General features: G+C 46.0%; 1 protein-coding gene across 1 annotated transcript in view; it reads left to right on the top strand.

The window, feature by feature from the left end:
* per3 (period circadian clock 3) overlaps positions 1-18,851 on the top strand; it is a 34,795-nt gene extending 15,944 nt beyond the window's left edge. The window contains 19 exon segments of the mRNA XM_045705750.2: positions 4,295-4,493; positions 4,580-4,631; positions 4,737-4,885; positions 8,685-8,763; positions 8,856-8,962; positions 9,978-10,134; positions 10,207-10,315; positions 10,419-10,547; positions 12,555-12,642; positions 12,824-12,929; positions 13,045-13,181; positions 13,292-13,456; positions 13,542-13,799; positions 13,974-14,572; positions 14,575-14,922; positions 15,200-15,377; positions 15,471-15,669; positions 16,474-16,624; positions 16,768-18,851. Of these exon segments, the coding sequence (XP_045561706.2) occupies positions 4,295-4,493; positions 4,580-4,631; positions 4,737-4,885; positions 8,685-8,763; positions 8,856-8,962; positions 9,978-10,134; positions 10,207-10,315; positions 10,419-10,547; positions 12,555-12,642; positions 12,824-12,929; positions 13,045-13,181; positions 13,292-13,456; positions 13,542-13,799; positions 13,974-14,572; positions 14,575-14,922; positions 15,200-15,377; positions 15,471-15,669; positions 16,474-16,624; positions 16,768-16,875 (3,318 nt within the window). The 3' untranslated portion in view covers positions 16,876-18,851.
* Positions 18,852-18,897: the final 46 nt, after the last annotated feature.

Here is an 18,897-nt window from a genome sequence, read left to right as displayed (position 1 = left end):
CCGTAATGGGTCCGCAGTCAAACGACCACCCCTCATCACTGTCAAACTCTCCCTAAAACACTAAAGTGAGCAGGCCTTTCTAATCGACCTGGCCCGGGTACCCTGGAAGGATATTGACCTCATCCCGTCAGTAGAGGATGCTTGGTTATTTTTTTTAAAGTGCTTTCCTCACCATCTTACATAAGCATGCTCCATTCCAAAAATGTAGAACTAAGAACAGATAGAGCCCTTGTTTCACTCCAGACTTGACTGCCCTTGACCAGCACAAAAACATCCTGTGGCGTAATGCATTAGCATCGAATAGCCCCCGCGATATGCAACTTCTCAGGGAAGTTAGGAACCAATATACACAGGCAGTTAGGAAAGCAAAGGCTAGCTTTTTCAAACAGAATTTTGCATCCTGTAGCACAAACTCCAAAAGGTTATGGGACACTGTAAAATCCATGGAGAATAAGAGTACTTCCTCCCAGCTGCCCACTGCACTGAGGCTAGGAAACACTGTCACCACCGATAAATCTATGATAATCGAGAATTTCAATAAGCATTTTCCCAAGGCTGGCCATGCTTTCCACCTGGCTACCCCAGTCGACAGCTCTGCACCCCCGCAGAATCTTGCCCAAGTCTCCCTGCCTCTCCTTCACCCAAATCCAGATAGCTGATGTTCTGAAAGAGCTGCAAAATCTGGATCCCTACAAAGCAGTTGGGCTAGACAATCTGGACCCTCTCTTTCTAAAATGATCCGCCAAAATTGTTTAACCTCACTTTCATATCGTCTGAGATCCCCAAAGGTTGGAAAGCTGCCGTGGTCATCCCCCTCTTCAAAGGGGGAGACATTCTAGACCCAAACTGTTATAGACCTATATCCATCCTGCCCTGCCTTTCTAAAATCTTCGAAAGCCAAGTTAACAAATAGATCACCGACCATTTCGAATCCCACCGTACCTTCTCCTCTATGCAATCTGGTTTCCGAGCTGGTCATGGGTGCACCTCAGCCACGCTCAAGGTCCTAAACAATATCATAACCGCCATCGATAAAAGACAGTAATGTGCAGCCGTCTTCATCGACCTGGCCAAGGCTTTCAACTCTGTCAATCACCGCATTCTTATCGGCAAACTCAATAGCCTTGGTTTCTCTAATGACTGCCTCGCCTGGTTCACCAACTACTTCTCAGATAGAGTTCAGTGTGTCAAATCGGAGGGCCTGTTGTCCCGACCTCTGGCAGTCTCTATGGGGGTGCCTCAGGGTTCAATTCTCTGGCCGACTCTTTTCTCTGTATATATCAATGATGTCGCTCTTGCTCAGATCAAATCAAATTTTATTTGTCACATACACATGGTTAGCAGATGTTAATGCGAGTGTAGCGAAATGCTTGTGCTTCTAGTTCCGACCACGCAGTAATATCTAACAAGTAATTTAACAACTACCTTATACACACACAAGTGTAAAGGAATGAATAAGAATATGTACATAAAAATATATGGATGAGCGATGGCCGAACAGCATAGGCAAGATGCAGTAGATGGTATAGAGTACAGTATATACATATGAGATGAGTAATGTAGGGTATGTAAACATTATATAAAGTGACATTGTTTCAAGTGGCTAGTGATACATTTATTACATCCAATTTTTAATTATTAAAGTGGCTAGAGATGAGTCAGTATGTTGGCAGCAGCCACTCAATGTTAGTGATGGCTGTTTAACAGTCTGATGGCCTTGAGATAGAAGCTGTTTTTCAGTCTCCCGGTCCCAGCTTTGATGCACCTGTACTGACTTCGCCTTCTGGATGATAGCGGGGTGAACAGACAGTGGCTCGGGTGGTTGTTGTCCTTGATGATCTTATTGCCCTTCCTGTGACATCAGGTGGTGTAGGTGTCCTGGAGGGCAGGTAGTTTTCCCCCAGTGATGCGTTGTGCAGACCTCACTACCCTCTGGAAAGCCTTACGGTTGTGGGCAGAGCAGTTGCCGTACCAGGCGGTTATACAGCCTGACAGGATGCTCTCGATTGTGCATCTGTAAAAGTTTGTGAGTGTTTTTGGTGACATGCCGAATTTCTTCAGCCTCCTGAGGTTGAAGAGGCGCTGCTGCGCCGCCTTCACCATGCTGTCTGTGTGGGTGGACCATTTCAGTTTGTCCGTGATGTGTACGCAGAGGAAGTTAAAACTTTCAACCTTCGTCACTACTGTCCTGTCGATGTGGATAGGGGGCTGCTCCCTCTGCTGTTTCCTGAAGTCCACGATCATCTCCTTTATTTTGTTGACATTGAGTGTGAGGTTATTTCCGAGGGCCCTCACCTCCTCCATGTAGGCCATCTCGTCGTTGTTGGTAATCAAGCCTACCACTGTAGTGTCGTCTGCAAACTTGATGATTGAGTTGGAGGCGTGCAGTCATGGGTGAACAGGGAGTACAGGAGAGGGCTGAGAACGCACCCTTGTGGGGCCAGTGTTGAGGATCAGTGGGGTGGAGATGTGTACGCAGAGGAAGTTAAAACTTTCAACCTTCGTCACTACTGTCCTGTCGATGTGGATAGGGGGCTGCTCCCTCTGCTGTTTCCTGAAGTCCACGATCATCTCCTTTATTTTGTTGACATTGAGTGTGAGGTTATTTCCGAGGGCCCTCACCTCCTCCATGTAGGCCATCTCGTCGTTGTTGGTAATCAAGCCTACCACTGTAGTGTCGTCTGCAAACTTGATGATTGAGTTGGAGGCGTGCAGTCATGGGTGAACAGGGAGTACAGGAGAGGGCTGAGAACGCACCCTTGTGGGGCCAGTGTTGAGGATCAGTGGGGTGGAGATATTGTTTCCTACCCTCACCACCTGGGGGCGGCCCGTCAGGAAGTCCAGGCCCCAGTTGCACAGGGCGGGGTCGAGACCCAGCGTCTGAGGACGCGGCTAGAGATGCCGTCTGGGCCGGCAGCCTTGCGAGGGTAAACACGTTTAAATGTTTTACTCACGTTGGCTGCAGTGAAGGAGAGCCCGCAGGTTTTGGTAGCGTGCCGTGTCGGTGGTGCTGTATTGTCCTCAAAGCGAGCAAAGAAGTTGTCTCTGATCCACCTCTACGCAGACGACACCATTCTGTATACATCTGGCCCTTCTTTGGACACTGTGTTAACAAACCTCCAGACGAGCTTCAGTGCCATACAACACTCCTTCCATGGCCTCCAACTGCTTTTAAATGCTAGTAAAACTAAAAGCATGCTTTTCAACCGATTTGCTACCCGCACCCGCCCACCCGACTTGCATCACTACTCTGGACGGTTCTGATTTAGAATATGTGCACAACTACAAATATATAGGTGTCTGGTTAGACTAAATTCTCCTTCCAGACTCACATTAAGCATCTCCAATCCAAAATTAAATCTAGAATCGGCCTCCTATTTCACAACAAAGCCTCCTTCACTCATGCTGCCAAACATACCCTCGTAAAACTGACTATCCTACCGATCCTTGACTTCGGCAATGTCATTTACACTCTACTCAGAAAATTGGATGTATTCTATCACAGTGTTTTGTCACCAAAGCCCCATATACTACCCACCACTGTGACCTGTATGCTCTCGTTGGCTGGCCCTCGCTACATATTCGTCGCCAGACCCATTGGCTCCAGGTCATCTATAAGTCTTTGCTAGGTAAAGCTCCGCCTTATCTCCGCTTACTGGTCACCATAACAACACCCACCCGTAGCACGCGCTCTAGCAGGTATATGTCACTGGTCATCCCCAAAGCCAACACCCCCTTTGGCCGCCTTTCCTTCCAGTTCTCTGCTGTCAATGACTGGAACGAATTGCAAAAATCACTGAAGCTGGAGACTTATATCTCCCTCTCTAACTTTAAGCATCAGCTGTCAGAGCAGCTTACCGATCACTGTACCTGTACACAGCCCATCTGTAAATAGCCCACCCAACTACCTCCTCCCCATATTGTTATTTGTCTATTTTTTGGGGGCTCTTTTGCACCCCAGTATCTCTACTTGCACATCATCATCTGCAGAAATATCACTCCAGTGTTAATGCTAAATTTTAATTATTTCACCACTATGGCCTATTTATTGCCTTACCTCCCTAATCTTACTACATTTGCACACACTGTATATAGATTTTTCTATTGTGTTATTGACTGTATGTTTTTTTTATCCCATGTGTAACTCTGTGTTGTTGTTTTTGTTGCACTGCTTTGCTCTATCTTGGCCAGGTCACAGTTGCAAATGAGAACTTGTTCTCAACTGGCCTACCTGGTTAAATAAAAAAAAGAATAAAAAAAAACATTTTGCTTCTGTGTGTCTCTGTGTGTTTAGAACTCGTTCTTGGTGGTATTTTCCCTGGTGAGCGGACGCGTGATGTACGCCTCGGAGCAGGCTCCCAGCATCCTTTGTTGTAAGAAGAAGTTCCTGGACTCTGCTAAGTTTGTGGAGCTGCTGTTCCACCAGGACGTCAACGTGTTCTACTCGCACACTGCCCAGCCACACCTACCACCCTGGAGCAGCTCACACAGAGGTACGTGTGTGTGTGTTTGTTTGCGTGTGTGTGTGGTGTTGTTGTAAATGAGTGTGTAACCCCTATCCTCTCCTGTCTCTCTACAGCGGCAGTCCTGTTTGAGTGTGCCCAGGTCAAGTCCTTCTTCTGCAGGATCAGGTGTGTGTCTGTGTGTAGAGGCAGTAATCTGCAAAGTGTGTGTGTGTATAGATGTGTCAGTATGCATTTGTTTTAGGCCTTTGTTTATAATGTGTGTGTGTGTAGGGGTGGTAAGGACCATGAGGGGGAGATGCGCTACAACCCGTTCAAGATCACTCCCTACCTGCTGAAGGTGCAGGGGGACGAAGCTTTAGGAGAGGAGGAGGAGTCATGTTGTCTGGCGCTGGCCGAACGCATCATCTCAGGATACGAGGGTACGCCCCCTGCCGCCGCCACAACATCAACCCAACCCCACACTTCCATCTCTCCCTTTTAGTCATAAACCAAGACTCTCTTGTCAGGTAAGACAACTAGTCGGAAGTCGGAAGTTTACATACACCTTAGCCAAATACATTTAAACTCAGTTTTTCACAATTCCTGACATTTAATCCTAGTAAAAATTCCCTGTCTTAGGTCAGTTAAGATCACCACTTTATTTTATGAATGTGAAATAAAAATAGTAGAGAGAATGATTTATTTCAGCTTTAATTTCTTTGTAGGCCTTTGTAGGTTTGTAGGCCTTCCCTGTGGCTCAGTTGGTAGAGCATGGTGTTTGCAACGCCAGCATGGTGTGTGCAATGCCAGGGTTGTGGGTTCGATTCCCACGGGGGGCCAGTACAAAAAAAAATATTAAAACAATTTATGAAATGTATGCATTCACTACTGTAAGTCGCTCTGGATAAGAGCGTCTGCTAAATGACTCAAATGTAAAATGTATGTAGGCCTCCTTGCTCGCACACTCTTTTCAGTCTGCCCACAAATTTTCTATGGGATTGAGGTCAGGGGTTTGTGATGGCGACTCCAATACCTTGACTTTGTTGTCCTTAAGCCATTTTGCCACAACTTTGGAAGTTTGCTCGGTGTCGTTGTCCATTTGGAAGACCCATTTGTGACCAAGCTTTAACTTCCTGACTGATGTCTTGAGATGTTGCTTCAATATACAGTGAGGGAAAAAAGTATTTGATCCCCTGCTGATTTTGTACGTTTCCCACTGACAAAGAAATGATCAGTCTATAATTTTAATTGTAGGTTTATTTGAACAGTGAGAGACAGAATAACAACAAAAAAAATCCAGAAAAACGCATGTCAAAAATCTTATAAATTGATTTGCATTTTAATGAGGGAAATAAGTATTTGACCCCCTCTCAATCAGAAAGATTTCTGTCTCCCAGGTGTCTTTTATACAGGTAACGAGCTGAGATTAGGAGCACACTCTTAAAGGGAGTGTTCCTAATCTCAGTTTGTTACCTGTATAAAAGACACCTGTCCACAGAAGCAATCAATCAATCAGATTCCAAACTCTCCACCATGGCCAAGACCAAAGAGCTCTCCAAGGATGTCAGGGACAAGATTGTAGACCTACACAAGGCTGGAATGGGCTACAAGACCATCGCCAAGCAGCTTGGTGAGAAGGTGTCAACAGTTGGTGCGATTATTCGCAAATGGAAGAAACACAAAAGAACTGTCAATCTCCCTCGGCCTGGGGCTCCATGCAAGATCTCACCTCGTGGAGTTGCAATGATCATGAGAACGGTGAGGAATCAGCCCAGAACTGCACGGGAGGATCTTGCCAATGATCTCAAGGCAGCTGGGACCATAGTCACCAAGAAAACAATTGGTAACACACTACGTCGTGAAGGACTGAAATCCTGCAGCGCCCGCAATGTCCCCCTGCTCAAGAAAGCACATATACATGCCTGTCTGAAGTTTGCCAATGAACATCTGAATGATTTAGAGGACAACTGGGTGAAGGTTTTGTGGTCAGATGAGACCAAAATGGAGCTCTTTGGCATCAACTCAACTTGCCGTGTTTGGAGGAGGAGGAATGCTGCCTATGACCCCAAGAACACCATCCCCATCGTCAAACATGGAGGTGGAAACATTATGCTTTGGGGGTGTTTTTCTGCTAAGGGGACAGGACAACTTCACTGCATCAAAGGGACGATGGACGGGGCCATGTACCGTCAAATCTTGGGTGAGAACCTCCTTCCCTCAGCCAGGGCATTGAAAATGGGTCGTGGATGGGTATTCCAGCATGACAATGACCCAAAACACACGGCCAAGGCAACAAAGGAGTGGCTCAAGAAGAAGCACATTAAGCTCCTGGAGTGGCCTAGCCAGTCTCCAGACCTTAATCCCATAGAAAATCTGTAGAGGGAGCTGAAGGTTCGAGTTGCCAAACGTCAGCCTCGAAACCTTAATGACTTGGAGAAGATCTGCAAAAAAGAGTGGGACAAAATCCCTCCTGAGATGTGTGCAAACCTGGTGGCCAACTACAAGAAACGTCTGACCTCTGTGATTGCCAACAAGGGTTTTGCCACCAAGTACTAAGTCATGTTTTGCAGAGGGATCAAATACTTATTTCCCTCATTAAGATGCAAATCAATTTATAACATTTTTGACATGGGTTTTTCTGGATTTTTTTGTTGATATTCTGTATCTCACTGTTCAAATAAACCTACTATTAAAATTATAGACTGATCATTTCTTTGTCAGTGGGCAAACGTACAAAATCAGCAGTGGATCAAATACTTTTTTCCCTCACTGTATCCACATAATTTTCCATCCTCATGATGCCATCTATTTGTAAAGTGCACCAGTCCCTCCTGCAGCAAAGCACCCCCACAACATGATGCTGCCGCCCGCGTGCTTCACGGTTGGGATGGTGTTCTTCGGCTTGCAATCCTCCCCCTTTTTCCTCCAAACATATCAATGGTCATTATGGCCAAACCGTTCTATTTTTATTTCATCAGACCAGAGGACATTTCTCCAAAAAGTACGATCTTTGTCCCATGTGCAGTTGCAAACCGTTGTCTGGCTTTTTTATGGCGGTTTTGAAGCAGTGGCTTCTTCCTTGCTGAGTGGCCTTTCAGGTTATGTCGATATAGGACTCGTTTTTACTGTGGATATAGATACTTTTATACCTGTTTCCTCCAGCATCTTCACAAGGTCCTTTGCTGTTGTTCTGGGATTGATTTGCACTTTTCGCATCAAAGTACGTTCATCTCTAGGAGACAGAACGCATCTCCTTCCTGAGCGGTATGACGGCTGCGTAGTCCCATGGTGTTTATACTTGCGTACTATTGTTTGTACAGATGAACGTGGTACCTTCAGGCATTTGGAAATTGCTCCTAAGGATGAACCAGACTTGTGGAGGTCTACATTTTTCTTCTGAGGTCTTGGCTGATTTCTTTTGATTTCCCCATGATGTCAAGCAAAGAGGCACTGAGTTTGAAGTTAGGCCTTGAGTCAATTAGCCTATCAGAAGCTTCTAAAGCCATGACATCATTTTCTGGAATTTTCCAATCTGTTTAAAGGCACAGTCAACTTAGTGTATGTAAACTTCTGACCCACTGGAATTGTGATACAGTGAATTATAAGTGAAATAATCTGTCTGTAAACAATTAGATGTCCTAACCGACTTGCCAAAACTATAGTTTGTTAACAAGAAATTTGTGGAGTGGTTGAAAAACTAGTTTTAATGACTCCAACCTAAGTGCATGTAAACTTCCGACTTCAACTGTACATATCACCATCATTGCAAGTTAAAACGGCATCTACGAAATTTGGGTCAGTGGTAGGGGATCCAAGGTGCTTTCTAAAGAGCTGGGTTTTCAGTCTGTGCTCTGGCGGAACGACTCTGCTGGCCTGACCATGGTGGGGAGCTTCTTCCACCACTGAGGTGCCAGGACAGAGAAGAGATGGAGGTGCCAAGTGGCCAGAGGTGGCAGAACGGAGTGCTCAGTCCGGGGTGTAGGTTATAACCATATCCACGGAGGTAGGGGAGAAGTAGAGAATGACAGTTTCATAAAGAGATACAATGTTCTTCATCACCAACTACATACATACTATTCACTTAATAGAAAGGAAAGTTTGGTATATCTAGCTTAAAATGTTTAGGAGGAGATGGCTAGAATATTCTAAGGAGAATGGAAGAGTCCATAGAGGGTTATGAATGTTGTTGCTGGTGGAGTTAGTGGAGGTTGACGTTGTTTGCTGCTGTTGCTCCTGCAGCTCCCCGTATCTCCATGGACAAACGCATCTTCACCACCACACACTCCCCGGGCTGTGTTTTCCTGAAGGTGGACGATCGGTCAGTACACACACACACACGTAAACAAACCCAAGGTCAAATTTTTCAGATGAATTGACTCTGACTGTGTGTTTGGTGGTGTTTATGTACAGGGCTGTGCCGTTGCTAGGATACCTGCCTCAGGATCTGATTGGCACGTCGTTGCTGACCTGTATTTACCCAAAGGACCGCCCAATCATGCTCTCCATGCACTGCAAGGGTACGCCTTTATCACATCAACCAATCACACCAATTCACTACAGCAGCCAACCAATCCCAACAGTCCAACTACCACAGCAACCTTGCATCCACCTCCTCCACTTTATCAATCAACCAATTACAATTTTGCCAAGCAACTTTACTCAACAAAGATATAAACACAACATGCAACATTTTCAAAGATGTTGCTGAGTTACAGTTCCTATAAGGAAATCAGTCAATTTAAATAAATTCATAAGGCCCTAATCTATGGATTTCACATGACTGGGCAGGGGCGCAGCCATGGGTGGGCCTCGAAGGGCTAAGGCCCACCCACTGGGGAGCCAGGCTCAGCCAATCAGAATTTGTTTTCCCACAAAATGGCTTTATTACAGACAGAAATACTCCTCAGTTTCATCAGCTGTCCGCATGGATGGTCTCAGATGATCCTGCAGGTGAATAAGCTGAATGTGAAGTTCCTGGGCTGGCGTGGTTACACGTGGTCTGCGGTTGTGAGGCTGGTTGAATGTACTGCCAAATTCTCTAAAACGACTTATGGTAGAGAAATGAACATTCAATTCTCTGGAAACAGCTCTGGTGGACATTCCTGCAGTCAGCATGCCAATTGCACACTCCCTCAAAATATGAAACATCTGTGGTATTGTGTTGTGTGACAAAATGCACATTTTAGAGTGGCCTTTTATTGTCCCAAGCACAAGGTGCACCTGTGTAATGATCATGCTGTTTAATCAGTTTCTTGATATGCCACACCTGTCAGGTGGATGGATTATCTTGGAAAATGAGAAATGCTTATTAAAAGGGATGTAAACACATTTGTGCACAACATTTGCGAGAAATAAGCTTTATGCGCATATGGAAGATTTCTGGAATCTTTTATTTCACCTCAAGAAACATGGGACCAACACTTTCCTACACGTTGCGTTTATATTTTTGTTCAGTATAGTTACAATCTCTCTCTCTCTACCTCTATTTCTTGCTCATTGACCTCCTCTCTCTCCTTCCTTCACTCTGTGTAGTGTTGAAGTATGCGGGCCAGTCTCCATTTGAACACTCCCCAGTGCGTTTTCGTTGTCAAAACGGAGACTACGTCACCCTGGACACCAGCTGGTCCAGCTACATAGACCCCTGGAGCCGCAAGGTCGCCTTCATCATCGGACGACACAAAGTCAGGACGTGAGTGTACCGCTCTCTCTCTCGCTCTCTCGCTCTCTTTCTCTCTCTCTGACCCTGTGTGTCTCTGTGTAGGGGCCCTCTGAATGAAGATGTGTTTGCTGCTTGGAGTAAAGAGGACCTGCCAATCATCCACGAAGAGATTAAAAACCTGCAGGCCAAGATCTACAAGCTCTTCCTGCAGGTAAGAACACACAAACACCATGGCCCCTATATTGCTACCAGTTTAATCCTCTCAGTCTGGAACATGTGTGTAAATGTGTGTGTCTCTCTTGTTCTCTGTTCAGCCGGTCCATAATAATGGCTCCAGTGGTTATGGCAGTCTGGGCAGTAACGGTTCCCATGAGAACTACATCAGTGTGGATTCCTCTAGCGACAGCAATGGCAACCTGTTGGAGGATTCACACCGTGAACCGGTGAGACAATACGGCACCACTACAGCCTGTTACAATACTATTCCTGTTACCTAGATACTAGTTTGTGTCTCTTTTTACTGCTTCGAGAGTCATGATTCGTTTGATCTGCTGTGGAAAGACATTTTACAGCAGGATAAATATGCGCTCCTCCGGCTCAGCGAATCCGGAGACTTGCTCCGACCAGCAACTGTCTATCATGTGCATGAGAGAAAACAGATCAGGCAGCGTAGAGAAGAAAATGACATGTTTAGAACTGATAACCGATCACATGTTGCAAGAATGAATTTAATTCATTATTGAATGTTGTGATGGCTATGAGAGTAAAGGCCTAAACACAATATAATTTGCGAACTGCAGCCTTCCAAACAGTTTGTTTGTTGAGCAGAGGCTGTGTATGTTTTGGTTGTACTCAACAAACTTGAGAACGAATCGTTTAGAAGGCTGCAGTTCGCAAACAATATTGTGCTTAGCCCATTGCACTCTCAGCCCATTGCACTCTCAGCCCATTGCTCTCATACCAGTATACAGGTTGAAAGTGGCAGTTTTGGACACTAACAAGCGAGTAGTGGCTGTACAGTAACATGCTATACATGACATCAGAGCTCTGAATCTGCGCTTCACTGCGCTGTATGGGTTTTGACTGACAGACGTTCTGAACTTGAGCACCGCGCACGCGACAAGAAGTTACCCCCATCCCTGAGCAACTTTTGCAAATGTTTTGTTGTCTGAGTGAGGGAAATGCTGTAAATTAAGATGACTCCATGTATTTTTAAAGATGAAACGTTGAGGTTTATAGTAAATATCACTTTGTTGTCATAAAAGCAAGCCAAAATCATAAAACTGACGTCATATACAGTGTCAACGTTTATGATCACTATGTTTGATGTACAGTTAGAAGATGACATGGCATTATACCCTGGGTTGTCCTGAACAGAATGAGCATGTTTGTCTATGTGAAGAAAATGTTCCCCGGCAGACGTACCTGAATACACGCATGACTCTGTTTCTCTGAGTTGCCTTGGTAAAGCCTACCGCTGTAAGATCGTATTTTATGACTTAGCTAGTCATGTTGGCAATAGAACAAGCTTTCATATGATGCCCACATGACCCAGATAGCGATTTATAATGGGCCGTTTTTGGATTGCATGAAACAGCAACAGTAATTGTGTGATGGCATGGATTCAGAATTGTGTTCCAAACTAAACAGCTAGAAGTGTGCTTGCTTCAGTTCCTCAACGGCACAGCTAGGAGAGCTAAACAAAAGTACCTAATAGTCAAAGACTATTCTTTGAGTCATAAAAGTGCATTGAAATGACTTAGGAAGTGTGCACACTTTGGGGAGGTGTGTGACCACTTGAAGACACCAGTTAGACCTCTCAGTCAAACCCTCATTTGTTTGTCTTTTGTTGCACCTTCCCAACATTTTCCAGGATTATTCTTATCATGTTAATGAATGTAGTATTTTCAGATGTCGTTCTCAACAAATGCAGTAAAAGTACAGTCAATGGCAAATGCACGTAAAGGCAACAGAGTAATGTTTGGATTCAGTGTTGTCAGGTGAACTGTTGTGTACTCACATTTAGTCTAACAATTTCCCCATTATCTCCAAACTGTTCCCTTTAAATTGCTGCCATGGTTATGCATGTTCATATTCCTTCTGTAAGTAACATTTCAATTTAGCCCTATCCCTAGAGGCCAGTTCCCACGACTGTAAAGGGTTAAATGCTTATCACCCTCACGGCTGTCAAGCAATGCATTCCGTCAAGAGTCGTTCACGATCTAGTCTGGTTGCGGCCACAACTGGAGCTCGTTTCAAATGTTTCAAGAAATAATCGTATTTGTATGCCAACAAAAAAAATCAACAAATGTACATTGTTTTAAAGCAAATTTTGACAAGTCTCAGTCACAAATGGCAGGTTCAGTAAGCTCCCTGTATGCCGATGGTGAACGAGAAGCTTGTAAAATCATGACTCTTTCGATTTGTGTGGTGTGTGTATGACCATGCAGCAGATCTGTGCTGATGTGAAGAGTTGGGGCCAACATGCATACTTGGAATCCAGCCACATACTCACCCCCTTTGGGAAATCTGCCACAGGTACGATAATGCTCAGACCCTGATCCAACAGTTACCAGTACTGATCCTGGGGAACCAAAGGCTTTGCAGGCTGTTGTACCAGCCTAGCACTAACACACCTCATTCAGCTAATCAATTAATCATCTTTCTGTTCAGTAGTTCAATTCTGGCTCACCTTTGACCCCTTTGTGATGTCACACAGCGCCCCTCCCCCACGCCAGGGCTGAGGTCAGAGGGCATGAGGAGACCAGGAAGCAAGCGCACATTCCGTCCTATCAGCAGATCAACTCCGTGGACAGCATCATCAGGTGGGTGGATCCTCTGACAGACAGCATAGGGTGACGGTGTCACTGTTATGGTACATGTATTTTAATCTGCAATCAGTGTTTCAGTGAGGATCCGAATAAAGTGTGTGTTTTGTAGGTATCTGGAGGGCTGTGGTCCACACTTGAAGCGTAAGAGCAAGTCTCGCTCCATCGGCACATCTTCCTCCTCCTCCTCTACCTCAGAGGATGACACACCCACCACTGACCCACACACTGCCCAGGCCAGCTCCGACGGTGAGTTACACAAACACACACACAGCTCAGACCATCTCTGATGGAAATATATATTCACACACACACACATGCACATAGCTTTCTGATGTTTTGTCTGTCTGTATGTGTAGTTGTGGTGCTGGACAATCAGGTGTCAGTGGGCTCTACAGCAGCAGCTATGGTGAGAGCTCCTCTCACAGACATCACTCTGTCTACAAAGGCTATGAGTGTAGTGTCAGTCACCAGCCAGTGCTCCTACAGCAGCACTATAGTACATGTTCCACAGCCAGAGTCAGGTACGGACACACAATCATATTCTACCCTTTTATTTGTAATGACCTGACAAAAAAAAAGATATCTTCTTTATGCCCTGCCCTCCAGAGGTGACAGCCCTAGAGGATGCACCAATGGGCAGCAAGCCTGCTGACCCCACTCCTGCTCGCGCGGCCCCTAGCCCCACCCCTAGCTCTTCTGCCGAGGAGCTGCAATTGGTGGGTCTGACCAAGGAGGTCCTTTCAGCTCACACTCAGAAGGAGGAGCAGGAGTATGTGGATCGCTTCCGCCATCGCATCCTCCACAGTCCCTCCAGCTCCTATCTACATCAAGACAACCGCTCCGGGGGTCACTCTCACCACCCAGGTGTGTGTGTGTAGAGGACTGTTATCACACATGCTTTGGAGCAGGGTGACTTGTGTCGACCATCGAGCTGGAGGCCTGTGGCATTGCTTTGTTAGGATTATAAGGTTTTCTTCCAGATAGATGTGCTGTATTTGTGATTACTATTCTACTGTTCTCTCTCCTCCCTACCTTCAGGTGACTACGTGATGCAACCAGGGACTGCAGCCGTGTTGAACCGCACTCGGACAGGGAAGCCTAATAAACACAAGCGTCCCAAACCCAAAACTTCGTCTGACAGCTACGCCTCTCCACCCGAGCCCTCTCTTGCCCTCCCCCGCCCCTCTGAATCCTCTAACCCCCTTCCCCAGTTCGGGCTGCCCCACCCTCCTATATCCCCTCCAAAAGCCCCCATGGGTACCCTCCAGACCCCCTACTTCACCATGCTGAGAAGCCAGCCAGGGGTGCACCAAGTGTGGAAACAGCAGCAGGCATGCGTGGGCCCCATGGTGTTTCAACCAGACCAGAACCCAAACACAAACCAACAGAATGTTCAGCAGAACCTCCCGCATAACTTTCAGTTTATGCAGCCCATTCAGAACATGCAGACCCAGTCTATGCAGTCTGTCCAGGTGCAGTCCATCCAGTCCAACTTTCCCAGCCAGAACTTTCAGTCCATTCAGATCCAGAACATTCAGGGCTTCCCCAACATACAGCCCATGGCCCCATCCCAGGGTTTGAACCCTTACATGGCTCCAATGATGGCTGTGATTCTACCCAACTACCCCACTACCCCTCTTACCCTTCAGGCTACCCCACCATGTACCACCCCACCACACCCTCTCTGCTACCCCAGGCCCCCTTTATCATGTCAGACTTCGGCCCTGGTCTAGGCCCCTTCGCCCAGCCTCAGCCTAGTTCCCAGCCCCAGACGCCACCAGGCCAGCTACACTGCTCCCCCAGACCGAGCTCCTCAGTGGGGGAGGAGGTGGCTGGGCCACCGGCTCTGTCCTCCAACTCTCGCTCCAGTTCCCCACTGCAACTCAACCTGCTGCCGGAGGAGCTGCCCAAACCCAGCGAGAGTCAAAGCAGCACTGGACGCACACAGTCCCGTGCTGAGATCCTGCACGACGCTCACACCAAGGGGGTGAGTCAACTCTGACCTCTCACCTTTTACCCTGTGTGTTTCTCACTTGGAGACTTGGCTCTTCCTGTCTCCTTTCTTTTTCCTCTTAACTGCTGATCTGACAATCCAGCAGAAGGTGAAAGCAGTGGAAAGTTAAAAACCTTTATTTCACCAATCAGTGGTCATGAAGGAGAGACCAGGCGTCATCTTTTTTTTTCTTCAGATTTAACATTCAATGGAACACTGTTACAAAACAATAGCTGGTAACACAACTATTCATGCCACTCTCCCTCATCAGATTGATGCACCCTGTGAGTCGGGTAACCATGACGCCCAGGCTACGTCAAGTGAGCTGTTGGACCTGCTATTGCAGGAGGATGGCAGGTTAGGTACCGGCTCTAACGCCTCTGGGTCCGGCTTTGGAGTGGCTGGATCTCTAAGCTCTGGCTCCAACGGAGCATCCACCTCACACACAGGTATGCATAGATACACACTGGTACAGCACAAACACACACACACACACATCCCCTTAGAGTGCTGATGCCCAGTGTTCTCTCACCATCCCCCAGGAAGCAGTAACAGCAGTAAGTACTTTGCCAGTAACGACTCATCAGACACGTTTCGTAAAGCCAGCAAGAACCAAGAGGCCCAGCAGGATCACGCACAACTCACACAACACGCCTTCAACATGCGTGTCGAGAACTCCCTGTGGCGCATGATCCAGCACATGCCAGAACCTGTGAAGATGACCTACCAGATCCATCCCAGGTACCACAACTCAAGCACTCTAGAATCTAATGCTAGAACCCAAACTCTACTCTATAGAACCCTGCTCTAGAATGTAATGCTAGCACCTAATATTAGTACCCAGTTCTAGAACGTAACGCTAGAACCTATTATTAGAGCGCTGCTCTAGAATGGAACACTACAACCTATTATTAGAACCCTGCTCTAAAGTGGAACACTAGAACCCATTATTAGAGCCCTGCTCTAGAGTGGAACACTAGAACCTATTATTAGAACCTTGCTCTAGAGTAGAACACTAGAACCTCTTATTAGAGCCCTGCTCTAGATTAGAGCCCTACTCTAGAGTGGAACACTAGAACCTATTATTAGAGCCCTGCTCTAGAATGGAACACTATAACCTATTATTAGAGCCCTGCTCTAGAATGGAACACCTATTAGAGCCCTGCTCTAGAATGGAACACTAGAATATATTATTAGATAGAGCCCTGCTCTAGAATGGAACACTAGAACCTATTATTAGAGCCGTACTCTAGAGTGGAACACTAGAACCTATTATTAGAGCCCTGCTCTAGAATGGAACACTAGAACCAATTATTAGAGCCCTGCTCTAGAATGGAACACCTAATATTGGAGCCCTGCTCTAGAATGGAACACTAGAACATATTATTAGATAGAGCCCTGCTCCAGAATGGAACACTAGAACCTATTATTAGAGCCCTGCTCTAGAGTGGAACACTAGAACTTAATATTAGAACACATGCTCTAGAACCCAGACAGCCGGTATGCCTACCTTCCTAGCGTACTGACATGCTGGTTACCCTGCAGGGACCAGGCAGAGGTGCTGGCTGAGGACAAGGAGAAGCTACGTCTGCTGCAGCCTCTACAGCCCTGGTTCACCCAGGAACAGAGAGAGGAGCTGGCTGAAGTCCACCCCTGGATCCAACAACACACAGTCCCTCAGATGATAGACACACAGGTGGGGAGGGCTCACATACACACACAGACACATAGATTTAGGTGCATGCTAACTCTCTCACTCCCTCTCTGTCTGCTTGTCTCTCTCTCTCTCTCTCTCTCTCTCTCTCTCGTATTCTCTCTCTCTCTCTCTGTGTCTCTCAGGGCTGTGTGAACTGTAGTGCAAGAACAGGGATTCACCCTCAGGATCCAGAGAGCTCCTCCCCTTTGGAATGCCCTCAGCAGGAATCTAGTCCCGCCCCTGACACCTGATACGCCCCCCATCTAGGAAATGCAAACCTGCCGACCCTTAACTCCGCCCACCAAATATCTCTACTGACCAATTGCTAGGAGCTCAGAGAGACTGTCTCTCAGTGAGGCTGTCTCTCATTGCCCTAGAACAGTGTTTTTGCCCTAGCACTACACAGATGATTCAAATAATCAACTAATCATCAAGCTTTGATTATTTGAATCAGCTGTGTAGTGCTAGGGCAAAAAACAAAACCCGGGTTGCCAGGTCAGGCAAAAATTTCTAAGGCCTGAAAACCAGGCCAAATATTTTTGGCCGCAGCAAGATAAGAGTTGCCACATTTATCCAATAAACCCTTTTTCCATAACGCTATCAAGCAAATTAAGCAGGAATATCAACGTAATTTCTAACTATGTAAGCAAAATGTGGTTTTCCAACAAAGGATTAATTATTTTCCATCAATGGATGTTGATTTAACCTTTTTTGGCTGCTATGATTACACAATAAAGCCTTAGGAGGTGTGGTATATGGCCAATATACCACGGCTAAGGACTGTTGTTAGGACACATCCCTTAGCCTTGGTATATTGGCCATATACCACAAACCCCTGAGGTACCTTATTGCTATTATATACTGCTTACCAACTTAATTATTTGTCATACCTGTGGTACACTGTCTGATATACCACGATTTTCAACCAATCAGCTTTCAGGGCTCAAACCACCCAGTTTATAATTGTAAATGAATCAATTTTGCGATTGTGCATAAGTATAGATAAATTCGACAGGAGAGTCTGAGTGATGAAAGTTGGACAGAGGATCTTGAAATCTCTGTACAAGAAACACTTGAACTTGAACTTCGAATGTTTTTGAAAAACGAATGTTGGGTCCCCAGGACTGAGTTTGGGAAAGGCTGCCCTAGAATCTTCAGACACAGATTAACTCACATACACAGATCTGCACAGCTGCATCAGAGGCTGTATTGGGCCGGAGGGCACAGAGGAATGGAGAATTCTGATTGGCTCTTTCTGGCAGGTGAGAGACGGGTATTCTTATTGGCTGGTCTCTGGACCCCAATTGGATCACTTCTGACAGATTTTGTTGGATTCCAATGGATCACTTGTACTCTCTCTCTCTGTCCCTCCCTCTCTCTCACTATAGACCCTGTGTATATTCATTTGGGAGTCTGTTCTTCAGGCTGTTTAGAACCTGGATGGCCTGATACCACTGGGAGATATCAAAAACACAGACTGAAATCTACTCATGTTATGGACACACTCTGGGTGATACTGGCAGAGTGATTGTATGGACAGTTACAGCCCTAAGCCGACTCCCACTCCAAATGAACTCGATGCATTTTTGTCTAGCTAGCAAATGGATCTGACAAGCAGAAGGCCTTATGTTGTGTATGAGTGACATGTGTATGGACACACTGTGAGATGCGAGGTGATGTTACGGACAGAGAAACCCTCAGTATGATACAGACAGTGACGGGGTGTTGAACTGCAGTACAGCGTCTTGGTTGTTCCCTGGATCCATGGACCAGCACAGGGACTCCAGAAGGCACAGTTGTGGACCTGGACCTAGAATGAACAGTTGCCATGACGTTCCACCGCTTCTGCTCCTTTCAATTTCTAATTTTGTGATTGTTGTCTGTGTCTCTACGATTCCAAAGGTACTCCTTGTCCTAACCTTAACAAGCTGCAGCCTCAGCCAGGCTCACTTTATTGAATGAAATGTTATAAAGGCGTGATGTTGGCGTCTTCTGTATGTTTGGTGTGTGTGTCTTCTCTATGTGCTCATGTCCATAAGCGTTCTGTTTGTCAGATATATCTGGATGATGTCATCTAGGTTTTGTACTGTTTTTTTGTACAAAAAAAGTATAGTACAGTACAATGTATTTTAGACGGAAAAAAACGATATACAAAGCAATTTGTTTTGAATTGAGGGAGTTTTTGTGACAACTTGAAATGACTACATAAAAAGGACGACAACAATGACTTCACTTTCTGGGCTTTTTTTTGTAACCTTTCCTAGCTAATCTTC

The sequence above is a fragment of the Salmo salar genome, chromosome 22 (assembly GCF_965601325.2).
Source record: "Salmo salar chromosome 22, fSalSal1, whole genome shotgun sequence".
NCBI lineage: Eukaryota > Metazoa > Chordata > Actinopteri > Salmoniformes > Salmonidae > Salmo > Salmo salar.
Note: the sequence above shows the minus strand (reverse complement) of the source record. Positions and strands in the feature narration are given on the sequence as shown.